The 19320-nt window shown below is 41.8% G+C and overlaps 1 protein-coding gene across 1 annotated transcript in view; it reads left to right on the top strand.

Moving 5' to 3' along the window:
- The window catches only part of LOC112121236 (dolichyl-phosphate beta-glucosyltransferase), a 43469-nt gene that overhangs the window by 17420 nt on the left and 6729 nt on the right, over positions 1-19320 (top strand). Inside the window, exons 6-8 of the mRNA XM_024220287.2 lie at positions 1393-1506; positions 3677-3736; positions 7027-7178. Of these exons, the coding sequence (XP_024076055.1) occupies positions 1393-1506; positions 3677-3736; positions 7027-7178 (326 nt within the window). The remainder of the gene's footprint in view (positions 1-1392; positions 1507-3676; positions 3737-7026; positions 7179-19320) is intronic.

Raw genomic sequence — 19320 nt, 5'->3', positions numbered from 1 at the left:
ATTTATATAAAGGCATTATGATATATAAATCCATGGTGCCTATGATTATAGTATTTAGGTAGTACATGGAATGATAAAGCACAGAAGTTCTTTGGTTGTTTTTTTTTTGGTTTCCCTCCCCCCCCCCTCAATTCTTCCAGGTGAAGGAGCATGACTTTGTGTGGGATATTTTAATATTGAAGTGCATGGAATGTTCTCATTCACTAGTGCCTCCGCCCACTTGCTTGAGAGAAAGAGAGAGAGTTTATTCTTTGTGTAGTGCATATGTGAGGTGTGTTTGTACTGCTGTATGTAGCAGGCAGGAAGAGTGTAAACGGTGCATGACCACCAGAGAATATACCCCCATCAACATTGTACTTTCCATCAACATTGAGGAAAAAAGATGATTATGGTTTACACTTTGCATAGATGATAGAACTGTGGCAGTGTTTTTAATTGGTTTTAGTACATAGCTGTTGGTTTGAGACTCTTAGAAATTAATTAGAAGGTCAGTAAATCCAGGAAATCTCTGCTCTTATATTTAAAAAAAAAAACACTTAGACCCTCTGTTTAATTTTACTTGAAATGGAAGATTCCATGTTTGTTTCTGAGTTAGAGCATACAACATCTTGGGTAGGACAGTTAGGGTATATTCTGGATGTATCTTCAAGAGCCTGGAACACACTTTGTACAGAGTTAAGCATGTATGGTGTCAACAAGCACAAATGCCCTTGTGCATCTGCACGTGTCATGTAGCACCTAAAATATATGGAGCCAAGCTCCAGGTCTGCTGCAGTTGTTGCCCCAAGCTAACTGCAGTTATGTTGTACTTTATCTTTCTCAGACACATTTTAGAGATTTGGCTCTTGAAGATGTATTAGGAGGTAGCATCCCACACCCTATCCCAATGCTGCATGCTTTATCCAAGGAACATGGATCAAGTGACGAGGAAAAACTGTACAGTGATTAGGCAGCTGGTGTGCTTTGACAGTGTTTATCATGCTGACCAGTACTGCCTCCTTGTTTCCTTCTGCTTCCCCCATCTGTTTATTGTATCCACTTGTCTCTTGTCTTACATACTTAGATTGTAAGCTCTGTGATTCAGGGACTATCATTTTGTTATTTGTACAGTGTCCAACACAATGGGGCCCTGATCAGTGATTCAGGCACCTGGGCGCTGCTGTAATACAAATTAATAACCTCGAACACTTGTTTTTTTATCAACAAAATGTCAGCATAGGAAATTGCAGGCTCACCTATTTGTTTAGTTTAATTCCTTTCTAGATTTCTATTTAGGTTAATGTTTTAGGGATTTGCTTTCTTAATTTAGACTCCTGGGGCCTGGAAGCTAGTTTATCATGATGAAAATTTTTTTGTATTGGTGCAGGTTTTAACTTGCTGTTTCATCTGCAGGGTGTCTTCAGTTGTCGAGGGGGAAAAATCCTTATGGCTGATGCAGATGGAGCCACAAAGTTTGCAGATATTGAAAAAGTAGAAGAGGGTCTTAGAAATCTCCAGCCATGGCCAGTAAGTATAAGCTTCTGTCATTTTAGCTGAAGCAGTTTGTCTATGGACTCATAGTTGTATTTCTCTTTATTAACAAGTTTCTTGCATACATACTGAGAATCTTTAAGATATGCTTAACTTTAACTTGACATCAGTGGTGTACGGGGAGACTTTGGCAAACCAGTAAAGTGCCTAAAACCACTATGGCTTATTGTTAAAAAGCAACCTAGTCAGCAGGCTGTAAAATGGCCATGCAGCTTGACCAAGGCAGGAGGGGAGGGGGTTTTGGGTGCCACGGAAAGGGCAGCTTGACCCCGCATCCTTCCTGATAAGAATTGTGTTGAAGTTGCTGATAGCCTACTCTTTTAAAACGCATGTATGTCCCAGGAATGTCTATTGAGGTCTCAAGGCTGCAAGTTCTGGAAAAACCCACACCTGGTTAATCAATAATCAGAAGGAACCTCTTGCTTGAAACTGCTTACTTAACAAGGTTTCTTTAAGGGACATGTCATTCTATTACTAATGTATAAATAAGGGGACTCATTTGGGGACTCTTCGGGACTGGTCTCTCCCTCTGGATGCATCTTGTGTTCCCCACCGGCAGACGGGCTGTCACTGTGCCACTCGAGAGCCACATTCAGCTTTGGTAATTATCGAGGGTTGGGGGTGTGTTACTAACCTGTTGCGGACGTGTGTAAGTGCTTGAGTCTAAGTAAAGTTTAGCTTTAAGTGAAAGCACTCTTGTGTTGTCCTGTTTGTGCCAGCCATCTATCGGTCAGACGGCCGTGTCTCCTCTGATTTATTTCCTGACACCTCCTCGCACAGAGTAAAAGTTACCAAGAGCTTTGGGTTGAAAGAACCCCGGGTAACAGTGGGACTACTTATAGTGCATCAAGTTAAGCATGTGCATATTTTTTTTGCAGGATCAGGAACCTTAATTTGCACATTTTGACACTTGTGCTATTTCTTTCATTGAGTCTTTAAACTTTTGTGGGATCCATGTGTTTTGCGTTGCTAGCCCTTTTTTCTTTCCAGTATAACTGTTCACGGTGCTGCCTACTTATTTAAAAATTTGCTTTCTCTACCCTTATTAATTTGATATGTTGCTTAACCTAATTTCCTCCCACGTTATTTTGAGAATGACTCTTTTTATTTTATTCTAATTGGTCTATTTCCTGTTAGCAGATGGCTAACTTTTAATTTGCAGATGTCCGTTCATTCAGATTGTGTCCTCTCTGAAGACCAAATAAGTCATATCGGCTCACAGTGTATTCCTGAATAGGGTAACAGTGGCACTTAGAGCTGCTTGACTTGAAGAAACTCATTTTCAGTTAACATGGTGCTTAAAGACAAGTCGATGTGGAACCTGTAACTAGCCCCAAAATGGAGGGAGCAATATGTAACTTCTATACTTAGCTTTTTTTCCTCCCCCATTTGTACCCCCTTGTTGTTGTTACAAAGCAGTCACTGAATTATGTTTAAAATAACCATTTGGTCAAACAGATAAAGTTCCGACCCCACTAGATGGCGCTAATTGATTAACATACCTTTTAAATCTGTGTGCTATTGAAAAGGCAGCAGGCCTTAGTTCTTCAGAATTTTCCTAAAGTCCAGAAATGATTCTTTCATGTCAAAAGTAGTAATGTGAGAGTAATTTTAATACAGGCCATTGGAAGTGCCTCTTACAGTTTAATTGGGGCTTAGAGATGTGACATTCCTACACAAATAAAATATTGCCATCTCAGCAAAATCAAGTCTTCTGTTCTGTTACCTGTTCCCTATTGCAAATCTTAGGGCAAACATGCCCATACATATTAAGTGTAACTAGATACTTTGTTGTCTGCACTGTGAAATAAATTCTCTGTCTGAAAAGCTCAGACATTCTTACTCCTGAACGAGACCCGAATAACATGCAGCAATCTAAACTTTTCATATACAAAATGTAATAAGCTTTAGACAATCCATAAAATGTAGAAAGGCTTTATTATATCAACACATTCAAACGATAAGATTTGTGTAACTCACCAAAAGCAGACATTTCTATTGCTTTGACAAATTCAGTGGACAAGATTAAGCCATCATGATGCTTTAAGATTTCATATAAAAACCTTAATAGAAGAAGCCAGTGATTCAGAAAACACTAGTGGTGGTGTAGTTAGCTTCCAATTCTCTTGTGTGTGTTCCTTTGCAGAACCAGATGGCTATTGCCTGTGGCTCTCGAGCCCATTTGGAACAGGACTCAATAGCACAGGTAAGTTTCTCTTTCCTCGTATGAACTAGACTCCTAGAACTGCTGTTTTTTCATTAACATTCCAGTTTTTAAATTAAATCAAGACACACAAAATGAATGGAGGCTGATAGTGGGGAAGGCAGTTGCCATGAGCCTAGCAATAGTCCAACATGACTAAAAGCTCTCTGTTCCCAGAGTTCAAACACCACCAGCAGGAAGTGTGAGCTAGATGTCAGCTAACAAGGATTTAAATCAGTTGCTCCAGCAGAGGATGGGACCTTTGGTCCCAAACGCAACCAACCGCATGTGTGCACAAATGTGTCCAACATGAAACCAAAAAGGGCATATACTATAATCACTGAGTGGAGAGCTTTAGGCACAGTACATTCAAGCAGATGCTTTGGAAGCCTCTACAATGGTGGTTCTACAATGGCTCTGCAGCTCATCAGCTGGAACAGTCTCTTCACACACATGCACAGGCTCTTCAAGTACTGGGAGGACAGGGAGAAGCAACTGACAGCTTGACTTTAATTTCTTTCCTTTCAGTCCAACAATTTGTTACTCTTCAACTCTTAAGACCTGAGTGAGTGGTAAAAGTTTTGCTGTAAGTAGTAATAAAATGTTTGAAAGGGTATCACAATTCTCTTGCAATCAACATTATGAAAATTAATTTCATGTTAATGATTTGAAGGGGAAGACCTCACCCGCCACCCAGACTTGCCCCAGCAAATGTAGATTTGGAATTCAGAACTTCCAGCAAACGTAGCTAATTTGGAAAACTTGCATTTCTTTCCCTGCCTTTAATTGAGAATCACTTGCAATGCAAGTGCCTTCCTAAAGCTCCTTGCTACAGCTATGCCATGGAAGACTCTCGGATTAAAATTGGAGAGGCCAAGACTGCCTCACGGGTCTCATGCTTGCACATTTCCAAAATTACTACAAATGATGACAAGTGAATCTTGCTTCTTCTGGTGGAGTATGCATACAGAGGAAATGAGCATTGTGTTTAGTCTTGAATGAGTTCCAGGCAAAGAGCCTCCAAAAAGATCCTTGAGAGAAGACTACAAGGTTTGTTTTGTGGAAATATCGGTAACCCGTATGAAAGTAGAATTTCAGTATGAACAGGAAAACGGCAGTAGAATAGAGTATTGAATACACACTAGACAGAACAACTTAGTATGTGACTGTTATGCAACAAACTTGCATCAGCTCGCAATCTCGTCTTACATCAGTTTTACTGATGTTTTGGCAGACTGTAGTTGACATAGCACAGACATTGCACTTATATTGCAACAAACACATTGCTGGACTAATTTCTCTAACATCGTTCGAACTCATAATGCTGGATTTTCTCTACAACAAGCTATGTTTACACTAGCGTGTGATACTTAAAATTATTCTAAAATGTTTACAAAATACTGAAATAGCTGCAAAAGTCCAAGAGGAGATAGAATGGAGTTCAAATCCTGGTATAGCTTCTACTTTTCCCCAGTGCTTAATTTGTAATGAAAGAGCTGCTGGGGCTCAAGCTATTTTTTTTTTACATTCCTAACTCATGCAGCAAGCCCAAAGGTGCCAGGGCTATGAACTGCCAAGCCTAGAGGTGCTGGGTCTCTGCCCTGGCACAAATTAAGCACTGCTTTTCCCTCTGGATTATGTAATAGTGTTAGGGATCTAGTCTCCTATCAACGCACGGGCAAAGTTTGCATCATAGTTGACAAGAAACCCTGAAGCTCTCTCAGTAATGGGACTAAATCCTGGACCCTGTGTTCACAACATGAATGGATACAGAAAACCATTACTGCCTACATATGCTGGCTTTGCACCAGACCAACTAATCCTGGGGATTGTTGGGCCTGATGAATGTAGAACTGTGGGGCGCACCCCCCTAGGGGATGTGGAAGAATGTTCGTGGGGAAGGGCACAGTGGGGCCGGGGGCAGGGATAGAATGCCACCCAGACCCACTCTGCCCCTAGCTCTGCCCTGCCTCCAGCCGTGGCCCTAGTTCCCAGCTGCGGCACTGCACCCATCCGTGGCCCCAACTGCTGGCTCCCGCCGCAGCCCCACTCCCAGCCTGCCCCAGACCCCCAGCATCAGTCCTTGGCTGCAGCTGTGGCCCCAGCATCAACCTCCTTACCCCTAGCTGCGCCCCACCCCCCGGGAGCGAAGGCCCCGCTCCCAGCCCCGGCTCTGGGGGGGGGGGGGGTTTGGGGGCACGGACAGGGCAAGGGGGGGGGTGATGTGAAAAATTTGGGGACCGCTGACATAGAGGGTGGAGGGGCTCTCTGATTCTGTGGTCATGTGATAACCTGCCGAGGGATCATATACAAATGAACTCCCTTCAAGTGCATCCAGCTCCCTCTTTCCCTCACAAGGTTTCTGCCGGGAGATAGGGGAGAAGAACTGAGATAGAATAAAAGAAATCGAGCAATGAGCAAATAAAAGAATACTGTTTAGGTGGTGGTGGGATGGGGGTGGAGGGTTGTTGTTCTTTTAAGGCCTGACCTAAAGCTACCTTTAATTTACATATTTAAATAGTGGTTGGGATCTTTTTACACCTTAGGTAAACTTGTTTAAATTTTTAAAATCTAGGCTTCCAAAAACCAATTTTAAAAGTGTTTGTTTGTTCAAAACAAAAATCATACTGTGATGATTATGTCCTAGTATGTCTCTGTAATTCTACTTCTGTGATCTATACAAAGTTCTGTATGTGTATTTGTTTAAATTTGAGTCATGGAAACAAAACTTTAAAATACATAGTTGCAATAAGGATCCCCTTCTGTACTGTAACATACACCATTATTATAAAGTTACATGTGTAGCTAAAATGATTCAAATTTAGAGCTGGCTGAAATATTTTTGCCTAAATGAAATTTCAGCAAAATATGGTGTTTCATAAAAGCCAAAACATTTTATAGAGACATCAGTTTCCACAAAACGTTTGTTTTGGGGGTGGCGGAGGGAGACCCTAAAGATGGGTGTTTAGGGTATTGGCCTGGGATTTGGGACACCCAGATTCAAGTCCTTGCTCTGCCTGATTTGGCACGATCTGGGATGAAAAACTGTTCTGAATCAGGCAAAGCATGGACTTTGAGCTGAGTCTCCCAAATCCCAGGGGAGATCCTAAGTGTGACTGTCTGACACACCTTTCCCCCACCACAATTCTCCTTTTGTTCCCGTGCGGAACAAACACACATTTCTAACTTCAAAATTGTCATGAAGTGGAATTCTCGTCCTCTGTTCAGATCAATTCAGATGTTCCTTTTGTCATATAAATGAAAACATCTAATTTCTTGTCTTTTGTTCACAGCGCTCTTACTTCCGAACTCTTCTCATGTATGGGTTCCACTTCCTAGTATGGTTCCTCTGTGTCAAGGAAATCAGGGACACACAATGTGGGTTTAAACTGTTCACCAGAGAAGCGGCCTCACGGACTTTCTCAGCTCTTCATATAGAACGCTGGTAAGTTCATTTAGCTTAAATTAATTTTTCTATTTTTAATGTTTATAGCAGTTGATTGAAGTTGTGAAAATGTAACTCCCACATGGAAACTGCAATAAACAATTTGTGTGTATATAAAAACAGCTGCTTAATCAGTTTTAATCAGTTCTAGTACTTGTTTTTTGTATTGCACTTCACATTTTGTATTGTTTTAAACTATTACATGTTTGCAAAGCAATTAATTTTATATTAAGAACTACATTATTAGATATAGTTGGATATTTGGATGTATTTCTGTTAACTCCATTACCCTTCTTAGAAATGTAGCACTGGAAGAGATTTCAAGAAATCAAGTACAGCCCATGTGCTGAGGCAGGACCAAGTAAATCTGGACCATCCCTGATAGGTGTTCCTCTAACCAGTTCTTAAAAACCTCCAATGATGGGGATTCCACAACCTCCCTTGGAAGCCTATTCCAAAGCTTAACTACCCCTATAATAGTTAGATTAGATTAGGTTAGATATTTGGAATTTTTTTTCTAACTCTCCCTTGCTTCAGATTAAGCCCATTACTTCTTGCCCTACCTTCAGGGGACATGGAGAACAACTGACCATGGTCCTCTTTATAACAGTCCTCAACATATTTGAGGACTGTTATCAGGTCCCACCTGAGTCTCTTTTTCTCAAAATTAAACATGCCCAGTTTTTTCTCACAGGTCAGGTTTTCTAAACCTTTTATCAGTTTTGTTGTTCTCTGAACTCTCACCAATTTGTCCACATCTTTCCTAAAGTGTGGCACCCAGAGTTGGGGACACTACTCTAGCTGAGGCTTCACCAGCACAGAGTAGAGTGGGACAATTCTCTCCTGTGTCTTACATATGTTACTCCTATGAATACTCTCCAGAATATTAGCCTTGTTTCCAACTGCATCACATTGACTCATATTCAATCTGTGATCCACAATAACCCCAATATCCTTTTCAGCAGTACTACACCCTACTCAGTGTATTCCCCATTTTGTGGTTGTGTTTTTAATTTTTCCTTCCTAAGTCTAGTGCTTTGCACTCGTCTTTATTGAATTTTATCCTGTGGATTTCAAACCAATTCTCCAATTTGTCAAGGTCATTTTGACGTCTAGTCCTGTACTTGTAAGTGCTTACAACCCCTCCCAGCTTAGTGTCATCTGCATATTTTATAAACATACTCTCAAGTTATTAATAAAAGTTTTGAGTAATATTTGACCCAGGACTGACCCCTATGGGACTCCAGTAGATACCCCTTTCCAGTCTAACAGCAAACCATTGATAACTACTCTGAGCACAGTCTTTCAACCACTTGTGCGCCCACCTTTTAATAATTTCATTTAGACCACATTTCCCTGGTTTGCTTATGAGAATGTCATGGAGGACTGTGTCAAACCCCTTACTGAAATTAAGATCCACTGCTTCCCTCGCTCCACTACGCCAGTAACCATGACAAAGAAGGAAATTAGGTTGTTTTGGCATGATTTGTTGACAAATCCATGCTGGCAATACCTTATAACTTTATTATCCTCTAGATGCTTACAGATTGATCGTCTTGTGTCCAAAAAGCATGTAGAAAACACAATTTTTTTTAATTTAGCATCTTTCATGTAAATTATACCCCAAATCGGTTAAATAATGCAGTTACGCAGAATTTCTCTTCCTCAATAATTAAGAGGCATACAGTATGCAAGCGGGGAGAGATGTGTTAGCTAAGTTTTAATATTTAAATGGAGTGTCTGCGATAAAGATACAAGAAGGCTCTTGGGCTACACTGATGAGACTCCCAGTGAATGGTGATGTCTGGAACCCTGCAGTCTATCCTTACTCTGGCATGTGATATGATAAGAGATATCTGATAGTTAGAAACTTCATCAGCCTGTGTTGCTCTCTAGTACAATTTTACAACTCATTACTCATCAACCAACCAACCCTCCCTCAAATCATTACCTTATGAGTACCTTAAAAGTACACCAACAAGTGTCATTAAAGGAAGCCTAATATGTTCTGTTTCATAAAAGGTGGGCAATAAGATGGCTCTTGTTAGTCTGGAAGAAGGGCAGTAAAAACCATGAATACAATTTGAATTGTTTTAGAGCTGCCTTTCATTGTAACTTAGCATTAGAGAGGGTGATGGAATGTCCATTATTAGAGTAGCATGGTGAGGACAGCTACTGTGATACATGGGGCCGGGGGGGGGGGGGGCCCCCTTTGATGGACAGCCATTTAGCTGTAAAATCCCACGTGGTCTGTAATCTGCTTGCTTTACCTGTAAAAGGTTAACAAGCAGAGAACAGACCAAGAAGGATTTTACAGCTAACTGGCTGGCTGGGTGTCCATCAAAGGGAGCTACTCCCCACTCACCCCCCTTCATGTGTCACAGCTGCGATGGGTATGTCTACACTGCGATAAAACACCCACGACTGGCCTGTGTTAGCTGGCTGAGGCTCGCAGAGCTTGGGCTGTGGGGCTAGAAAATTGCAATGTAGACATTCAGGCTCAGGCTGGCGCCCGAGCCCTGAGGTCATGTGACGGTGGAGGGTCCCAGAACCCAGGCTCCTGCCCAAGCCCAAACATCTACACTGCAATTTTATAGCCCCGCAGCCCGAGCCCTGCGAGCCTGAGTCAGCTGACGTGGGCCAGCTGCAAGTATTTTATTGCGGTTTAGACATGCCCATGAAACTGAAATGCTGTTTCTGCATTAAGTGTCATAGTTTCTGTAGACTTTTTGCACCACCTCTCTTGCTAAATGGACACTATCATGGCTGACAGGCCCAAGTTTAATTGAATATAATCTAATCTTTTCAAACTGTCTTCATCTAGGAAAACCTCTCGTAGAAAGAATTTTTTTGTGTGTCATTAACCTACCTTCTCACAAGAATAGAGTACAGCATCCATGCACGTGCTGAGAACTTTTGTCCAATTGTGCTAACCTAATCAAAGCCAGTAAGTTTAGTTTTAGGTTGAGCTTCAGCAGTTGTGGCCAAGCCATGTTGTTTCTAGGATGGAGATGCAAAAATGGCTGGGGGCAGGCACTTCAGGGATCAGGGACGTGAAAAATCTGGCATTGAGTTAGAGGGGAAATACACGCTACAAGAACTTTAAAGCCTATTGCAAGCTATGAGATCTCCTCATCTCTTAAAGATGAGGATATGAAAGTACAGAACTTAAGGACCCAATTTTCAGAGGTGCAGAGCTCCCACAACTGCTGTTGACTTAAATTGGAATTGTGGTGGTCAGTACCTCTGAAAATCAGTTTCTAGGCGAGTGATTTGTCCAAGGTCACAAAGGAAGACTGTAGCAGAGCCAAGAATAGAACCCATAATCTTAGAGCATAAGACTACTCATCTGTTCCTAAGGGGAAAAAAAAGTAATTAAATTTTATAGACCTATTTCTATTAGTTCCTTTGCATTAATGTTAAAGAAATGTCCATGATAAGCACAGCCCTAAAGTGTACTCCCTCAAAATATATTATTTTCTGACAGTCTCTTTTAACTTCAAGGAGTATCTATTACTTCAGGAGGCTGATACAACAGCTGTGCTGCAAGCAGGAGGAAACCAATGAGTATAGTTGCTGTCTGGTCTTTTCAAAGAAAATACAGGCGCCCTTAAAGGGGAAACGATCAATCTTCTTTTGTTTGAAATTCATCAGTTTCAAATAACTCCAGTTGCTGATGCCCTCTAAATAGTATGTAGTAAATAGTATAAATTCCTTTTAAAAACATATGAGGATTTTGCGGCTCCTCTGACTGTTTAAGGGACTCTTCCAGCAAGAGAGAAATGAGAGAGAAAGTGAAAATGACTATACACCACATACAGTCAAATATGCAGAATAAACTGGGTGGGGGGGGAGGAAATAGAGAAATATGACTTCACTCTAATAGGAATTTTAGGTGATGTGTGTAACTGTAATAGGTACCAAATTTTCAGGAACAGGTGACTTTTTTCAATTTGGTGTCCTAACCTGCTTTAGTCAGAGGTACTGCTGTGGAGTTAGCCTTATGCTATAGCTTGCTTTATGGTAATTTACAGAGTAATACCCCTAAGGCTTTCTGATGTTTATAAAACTTGGAACCCCTTATCAAGAATGCTTGCTGTGTTCGTGGAGAAAAGAGTGACTTATATTTTTCCATGACTCTCTGCAAATATTCCAAAATGGCAAATTTGTCTAAAACAAGAATAATTTAGGTTTTTTTCCTTTGATATCTAATGTGGCTTTCAACAAATTTCTCTTCTAGTTTCACTGTGTATATTTGCATCCAGTCATTGCATGTTTTATTAATAGATTTGCCCTAGTTAGCTATTTGGAAGCATAATTCACCCTTTAGAAACAGCATTAATTATTAAATAAAACAATTTCTGCACAAAACTATTGGGCTCTTACAATCCAATAACTGAGACTCCCTTTGGATAAATCTGGGCCCTGATGCATTTGCCATGTGTAACTTGGCTGGAGCTGAGCAGCCAGTCTGGCTGTGTACCATGGAGGCTGTATGCATCTCCTGAGAGTGAGTGGAGATAAGGTGGGGGGCAGGGAGAAACCCAGCTTCTTCCTGCTGCTGCCCAACAAAGTCAGTGATTCCATCCCAGCAGGCCTCTAGTCAATATTAGGGAGACAGTTTGTATTCATGGTGCCTCCACAAGGTCCCTGCAAGTGGGGGAGGGGTATGTTCATTCTGGCTCAGAGCAGCAGGGAATCCTTAATGGACTCATATACCACTCCCGGCTGATGATCTCATTCTGAGATTGTCCACTGGGGACTGGAGAGAAGCTGCTGTCGGAGAGGAAGGATAGTCTTGATGCTGCACAGGGACTCTGGGATCTGCATTGTATTACCATCTCGGCTATGGGTTTCCTGCAAGATGTGGCCAGGTTACTTAATTTCTGTGTGCCCTATTTCCCCATCAGTAAAATGGGGAAAGTACCTCCCTAGTATTAATGAATTTATCCTCATGACACCCTTTTGCGTTAGGAAAGTGCTCCAATACTATACCGATCAGGGGGAGGAGGGGCAGCGGGGTGCTGTAGAAAAGCCAACAAATAAGAGCCTATTTCAAGGGCACAACTGTCTGAGGACACTGATCCTGGCCTCCCTACCCACCCTTCATCAGCTCAACTCAGAGGAAAGAGGTCTGCTCCGGAGAATGCAGAGTCCTTTCATATGAGCACTCAACTTCTGCAGAATCCTCCCCTGCCCTCTCTGCTGGGCTGACTGGATTCAGGATCATTTGGCACAGTGTAGAGCTGAGTTACATAGGAGGAAAGAGACTAATATGTCCTTTCTTCCTGTGTAACTGGGATCCTGGATTTGGCCCTTAGCTCTCACTTTGAGAGAATAAAACTAAAGCTGGCATCAGTCTCCACTTAGAACTTCTTTTCTCTTGTTAGGTTGTCACAGCCTGAACATTAACTGCAGCTTTGCATATTGATTTTAAAAAATATCCACTCTGCCCTTCTTTCGCAGAATGTTCTAGCCTTTCAGATGAATCTTTAAGTAGGCTAAAAATTAGGAAATAATGTATTTATCTCATGTCTTTTTGGTAAATAATATTTTATAGATATTTTGTTGTCGAAGACCTGAACTAACAATGGTGTTGTAGTGATTTGTCTAGAAAAACGTACATGACTGGTACACAATAAATCTTTCAAGTTTTTCCTCCGTTTTTAACTCCCCCCCCCCCAATATTCTAAAAGCATTAAGGGGCTAATCCTGCAAAGTCATAGTCAAAGTCATAGAGATTAAGGATAAAACCACCAGATCTAGTCCAACTTCCTATATATCACAGGCCAGTACCCGCACACTAAACCAACTCCCAGTGACATCAGGAGGAGGATGTACAGCATCTGGCAGGACTGTGTCCTGACATTGCACAATCACTCTTGTGCCTCTCACATCACCTACACATCATACAAATATGACCTCTCCTCCCTTAGAGTTCAAAATTATTTTACATCAAAAATAATCACAACTAAAGTTCTAGAAAGTAACTTGGACTAAAGGAATGAAACCAACATAACTTTAGGTTTCTTGCATGAATAATTTTTTGTCCAATATTTTTGGAGCTTTGTTGCACATTTGAGCTTCAGTAAATCAAGAGATATGTCATGCCCAAGGCTAACTTCTTAAAGCAGAACAATCTTCACTCCAAAAAGTTAGTGTTCAGCATTTAACACTATTCAAAATTAATAGCTTTTTTTTAAATGGAAGTCTTCACTTCATTATTATCGACCTGTATTCCGAGTTGGTGTCTACAGTGAGCCATCACAGCTGAATACTTCATAAACCCTTTAGACGTTTGAGATTTCTAATTCAATTAGTACCAACCCAACTGTAACTGTGCAAAGTGCCCTTTTAACTGGAACTTGAATTTCTGTCACATCAAACACAAAAGGATGAACTGTTGAGGAAGTCCTGAGAGGAGTGGAGTCAGGGGAGAAACTACGGAACCAACATCCAGTTTGGTAGTTAAGTGACTCCACGCTGAGCTTCTTGCATATATGGAGGAGGGCAGCTGGTCCCGCAGGCAAGGCCCCAGGAATTCCTCCCCTCAGATAAAGGGAGAAGCAGCCTTTTGTGCATGCTACAGAGAGCAAGTGCTGAATTAGCAGGGCAGCAGGAGAGAGTGCCGCCTCTTCTTTTGGAGCGCTGGACCCTGTCAGTGCTGCTCCTGAAAAGAGAGAAGCAGTTATCCAAGAGAGAGCTAGATTTTATTTTTGTCTCTCTCAGCAGCCTGTTAACATACCTCGCTGAAGGAACGAGTGTTGAGAGCACATTCTCTCTCAGTTGTGAGCCAAATATCTTTTACTAACAATAAATGTGGCACTGTAAACACTGTAGATGTCCTGCTGCTAGACTGGACGGAGTGTAAGGTTTTAAAACTTTAATTTTTAAGTAGCTAGCAAGCCACCGAAAACGAATGGCTACAGTATTTTCAGTGTTTCTTCACCAACACCTTTTAATTTGGAGCTTTTTATTTCTGTTTTCTCATCCCACACCATGGGAGGGCGGGGGGTGGGGGATGTCAAAAAATCATCCTGAAAATCAGATCCAAATGTTTACTTGGATTGGATCTCTTTGTGTCTTACCACTTCCACCTTTCCATTTCTGTTTCACAGGTATTGACCAGAGTATCTCCTTCTCCTTCATGTTAAATCTTTCAGCAGTCTGGGAGTACAATTTCTTATTTGCAATATCAGAATTTGACGTATAGGTGCTCATAAACAGGAAAACATAGGTAGAATTGAAATACTTTAGGTGCTCAGATACTATCAGGATAAGGGCCATAGACGTGCCTAGATAAACTAGCATGGGGTGCTTTTAAACTCCTTTCATTAATGTTTGTGAAGTGCTTTGAAATCCATAGACAAAAGGTATTATAGACATGCAAAGCCATATAAAGGAGTATTATATTGGTCTTATAGCATTATAAATTACTATGCATGCATCCTATTTAGAATTAAAGGGGAGAGATTTTGTTGGGATTATTTTTAGAACTGCCTTTTGGATAGTCTTTTGCATACATACCAGTACAAACCAAATGTTTTTGAAAAAAATTTCCGATACAGCTAAGTTTTGACATTTATCTGAAATGAGAGCAATCTCCAAACAAAGAGCATATGCTTTGTTTTAGGTTTTGAATCTGATTAACCACTAATCTATTTCTCAGAATTAGATGAGGCACATTTTTTAAATTAAAACTTAAAAGAAAGTTAAAAGGCTTACATTAAAAGCATAACAGAGACAGTTGGGAATTACTTGTTTCCAGATTTAAAGAGAAGATATTTCTGTTTCTACAACTACAATCCTAACCGGAAAGATTATTAACTTTTTTATTTTGTTTTTCTTTTTTAAAACCATAAACCACTGAAGGAAGCTTAGCCAATCAGATGGCTACACTGGCAGATAGTAAATTTTAAGTCAGACATATTGGCCTTTTCTGACCCAAAGGGATCTCTTGAAAGTTCCTTGCATCTTGGATTCCTTTTCCTGCAGGAAGGAATCAAATATGCCAGGTGTTATTTGATGAATCCTTGCTAGTCAAATGAGGGAAATTCCAAGTGTATTTTTTATTCCTCTCAGTGATTGACAGTTAGATGCTTTATGTACCTCTATGACTGGTTAAATTTATGTTTATTAGGCAACTCACAGCTGATTGGTGGGAAGAAACATTTTTTTTGTATAATCTTGCCTGAAGAGGGTGCCTCATGTTGTGGTACCAACTGTTTCTTTTTAAAATGATGCTGAGCTAGTGAACATTTTAAAAATAATTAACTTTCATTTGTTTCTCCAGTATAAACACTAAGTGTGCACTTTTATCTCAAATATTACTGGTAAAATGGCACCTTCTTATTCCACAGATCCGAGTCTTACTGTATCTGCTCACTTTAGTGACACAGGTTTTGTCCCTCCTCTTAGTCCTGCAGAGCCAATACAAGTAAGGGAATGAGTTGGATTTGCTGCAGAGTTATTTGTTAACTAAGGCCTGGCCTAAACTTAACTGTTGGCTAGGAGAGTTTAAAAAAAAAAAAAAAAAAAAAAACTAAACAAACCACATCCCTAACCAACATAGCCATACCAGGGGAGAGGGGAAACAACCTTGTGTAGATGTAGGCATACACTGGCAAATTTTTGCTGGTATCTTTTCATTTGGGGGACTCTTGCTAGTATAATCTGTCTCCTCTAAATAGGCTTGCCACTATAACTATATCGACAAACCCTTGCCAGTCTAGATAAGGCCTACATTCCAGGGCCGCCCAGAGGATTCAGGGGGCCTGGGGCAAAGCAATTTCGGGGGCCCCTTCCATAAAAAAAAAGTTGCAATACTATAGAATACTATATTCTCGTGGGGGCCCCTGCGGCAAATTGCCCCACTTGCTCCCCCCCCCCAGCCCCCCGGGCAGCCCTGCTACGTTCCAGATAGTCACATGTGTATAACAAAGGGCCTAACTTTGTCCTGGAGAACACTTATTGCTGGTGATGATGCACGAACAGGAAAAAGCCCAGCTGGAGTTTCAGAACCCAGGGTGAGTTTGCAGGGCCAGCAGGATAAACATATTGGAAGTTGAGCACAGTTGATTTGGAAATTGATAAGATTGCTTGTGCACACAGTAACGGGATTCCCGGGGTGCAGCGTGGGATTGTGGGACTGCTGTGCCCCCTGAACTCTCTCCAGCCTGGGCTGTCTCTCACAATGCCTTGCTAGTGACAAGCAGCAAACCCCTCCAGGCGCTGTTATCACTCAGCACAACAGCATGTGGAGTCCCACACCCAGTTATATTGCCTTTCTCTGTGTGATTCATATATTCATGCATCAGAGCTAAATCCCTCCCACCACTGTACCCCAGGAATATACTGTCTTGTACTGCTCAAGATGAGTAGTGCAACTTTATTAATTGGTTCACCACTTCATCAATGGAAAGTGGATATACACCAGCCTTTGTAAACCTGAGCAAATTTGCCACACACTTCATCCAGACTCACTGGTAAAGATAAACATTTAAACGAATGTATTTACTATAAAAGATAGGTTTAATGTGATGGACAAAAAGTCAGAGTTAGTTACCAAAAGAAATAAAATATAAGTACGCAGTCTAAACTCTCAGCCCTATTCGATTGGGCAGCAACTAGATTAAGCAGTTTTTCTCACCCCACTGGATATTGCCGTCTTTAATATACAGATTTGTCCCTTAAATCTGGGTCAGTCTCCTCAGTTGGAGTCTTCAGTCTTCTTCTCAGTGTCTTTGTTGTTTGCAGCATAGGTGGGGGCAGGAGAAAAGGCCCCCCATGTGGTCACTGTGTCTGTTTTATAACCTCAGTCCCATGTGCTTGAGGAGCACAAGTCCAGGCATGTCTGGGGACATTGCTGAGTCTCCAGGCAAGGTTGAGCAATTCCCCTGGTGTGGCCTCATGCATGTGAGTCATTGAATTGTAGCTCCCTTGCTGGACAATGGTTGTTGATGGGCTGATTGATACCCTGCCCAGGTGTTAGTTACTTTCCTTGCTGTTGCCTCTGGGGAGCTAATATCTGGCTGATTCCCCAATTTACAACATGTTTTAGTGACAACCATAGAACCCAATTCTCATAACTTCATATGCATTAATGATCTACATATATGGATAGAGAAATAACTTGCAGCAGATCATAACCTTTCCCCTGATACCGTACAAAGCATGTTTTATATGTTAGATCAAAATCATATATAAATGAGGAATATGGGGGTTACAGGGCGCTCCCCCAAGGTACAGAATGTCTCACACACTGTTTCGAATTGTGTTCTGACGTGTTAACTAAGGGTATGTCTACACTACAGGATTAATCCGAATTTAGATAATTCGAATTTGGGAAACAGGTTGTATAAATTCGATTGTGCGCGGCCACACTAAGCACCTTAATTCGGTTTTTAACCACATTAATTCGGTGGTGTGCGGCCACACTACCCCATTAATTTAAACACAGTAATTCGGTGGTGTGCGGCCACACTAACCCTAATTCGAATTAACAAAATCGATTTAGGCTCTACTCCGCTCGTCGAGGTGGAGTACAGAAATCGATTTTAAGTGCCCTTTAATTCGAATTAACTGGCTCTGTAGTGTGGACGGGTGAAGGGTTAATTCGGATTAACGCAGCTAAATCCGAATTAAAGTCGTAGTGTAGACCAGGCCAAAAACAATCTTAACTTGTGGCATAGGTAAAGGAACACATTCTGAGGGTTAAATACAACCAGGAACAAATGTTTACTCCTTTGTCAATGCTACAATTTAAGATCATGCTCATTAACCTGTGTTAGAACACAATTAGAAATAAGTGCACTGCTGGATCTCCCTAAAGCAGTCCTGGCTCTCATAAATCTCCAAGATTATGAACCTGAGTCACAAATGGCAGGTGCACTTCCTTAACCGGGGTGCAGATATCACACTTGCCAACTAATAAGGTTACGACCTCCAAATCCACCAGCGTCACTTTGCTCTTTCCCAGATTAAGCCTCAGCTAGTTCACCCTTGTTCATATTTTGATTATAGAAAGACTGTAGGTTCCAGTGCACCATCTGGGTCTGACGAGATGTAGAACTAGTTATCATCAGTTTACTGAATACATTGCAATCTATTTCCTCACTAACTCTAGTAGTGGATGTGCATACACATTGAAATGTACCCCAGTAGTATCTCACCCATGAGTCCTTTTCCTTTAGGCATTAAACGGGAGGAGGGAGTGGTTCAAGGTTAGGACATGTTCATCATCACATGTAGTGGGGGCGGGAGGGAGTACTGTCTCTGATTTTTGCCAGGGATGTTAGTCCTTTACTTTCCTGGTCACTAAAATTTGTTCATAGTTTTTTTTTTTTTAATGTCCCTCCAGCAGGATAGTGATGTCCTGGCATTGCATTAATCAATTTCTATAAGGTGGTAAAACTTACAATAGTGTATAGCTGATGATTGAACTCTGTTCATTAGTTCCCTAGGCTGAGCAGCATTTTTAGACCAGTTAGTGCAGTGTAATTCATTGGACAATTAAATGAAGGGTCTCTATTAAGATTTCTAGTCAGTTAATACATGTAATGGGTATTATGAGAATTATATATATTAGAGCAGTGATCACCAACCTGTTGATCACGATCGACGGGTTGATCCTGGAGACTCTCCCAGTTGATTGCGATATCTGGCAGCGCAGCAGGGCTGCCTGCCGCTAATGCACCTTCCCTGCCTGCCGCAACCCCACACCACTCCTGGAAGCAGCCAGCACGCCCTTGCAGCCCTGTGGGGCCAGGAGGGGGGGAAGAGGCAGGGGTTTCCGTGCACTGGTCCTGCCGCAGTTCCCATTGGCTAGGAACGGGGAGCTGTGGCCAATGGGAACTGCGGAGGCGGTGCCTGCAGAGAGGGGCGGTGCCTGCAGAGAGGGGTGGTGCCTGCGGGGGTGGTGCCTGCAGGGGCCGCAGAGGTGCACTACTGGCTGGCAAGGTGGCCTTGCTCGTGATGGGGAGGAGGTGCCAATATGCCTAAGTGGGGCCGGGACAGGCAGGGAGCCTGCCTTAGCCCCGCTGTGCCATTGGCTGGGAGCCGCCCAAGGTAAATGTCCCCCTCCGGGAGCCAGTACCTCATATCCCCTCCTGCACCCCAACCCCCTGCCGCAGCCTGGTGAAAG

The sequence above is a fragment of the Terrapene carolina genome, unplaced genomic scaffold (genome assembly GCF_002925995.2).
Source record: "Terrapene carolina triunguis isolate 2854851 unplaced genomic scaffold, T_m_triunguis-2.0 Scaffold141, whole genome shotgun sequence".
NCBI lineage: Eukaryota > Metazoa > Chordata > Testudines > Emydidae > Terrapene > Terrapene triunguis.
The sequence above is the reverse complement of the archived record's forward strand: the minus strand, read 5'-3'. Positions and strand labels throughout refer to the sequence as shown.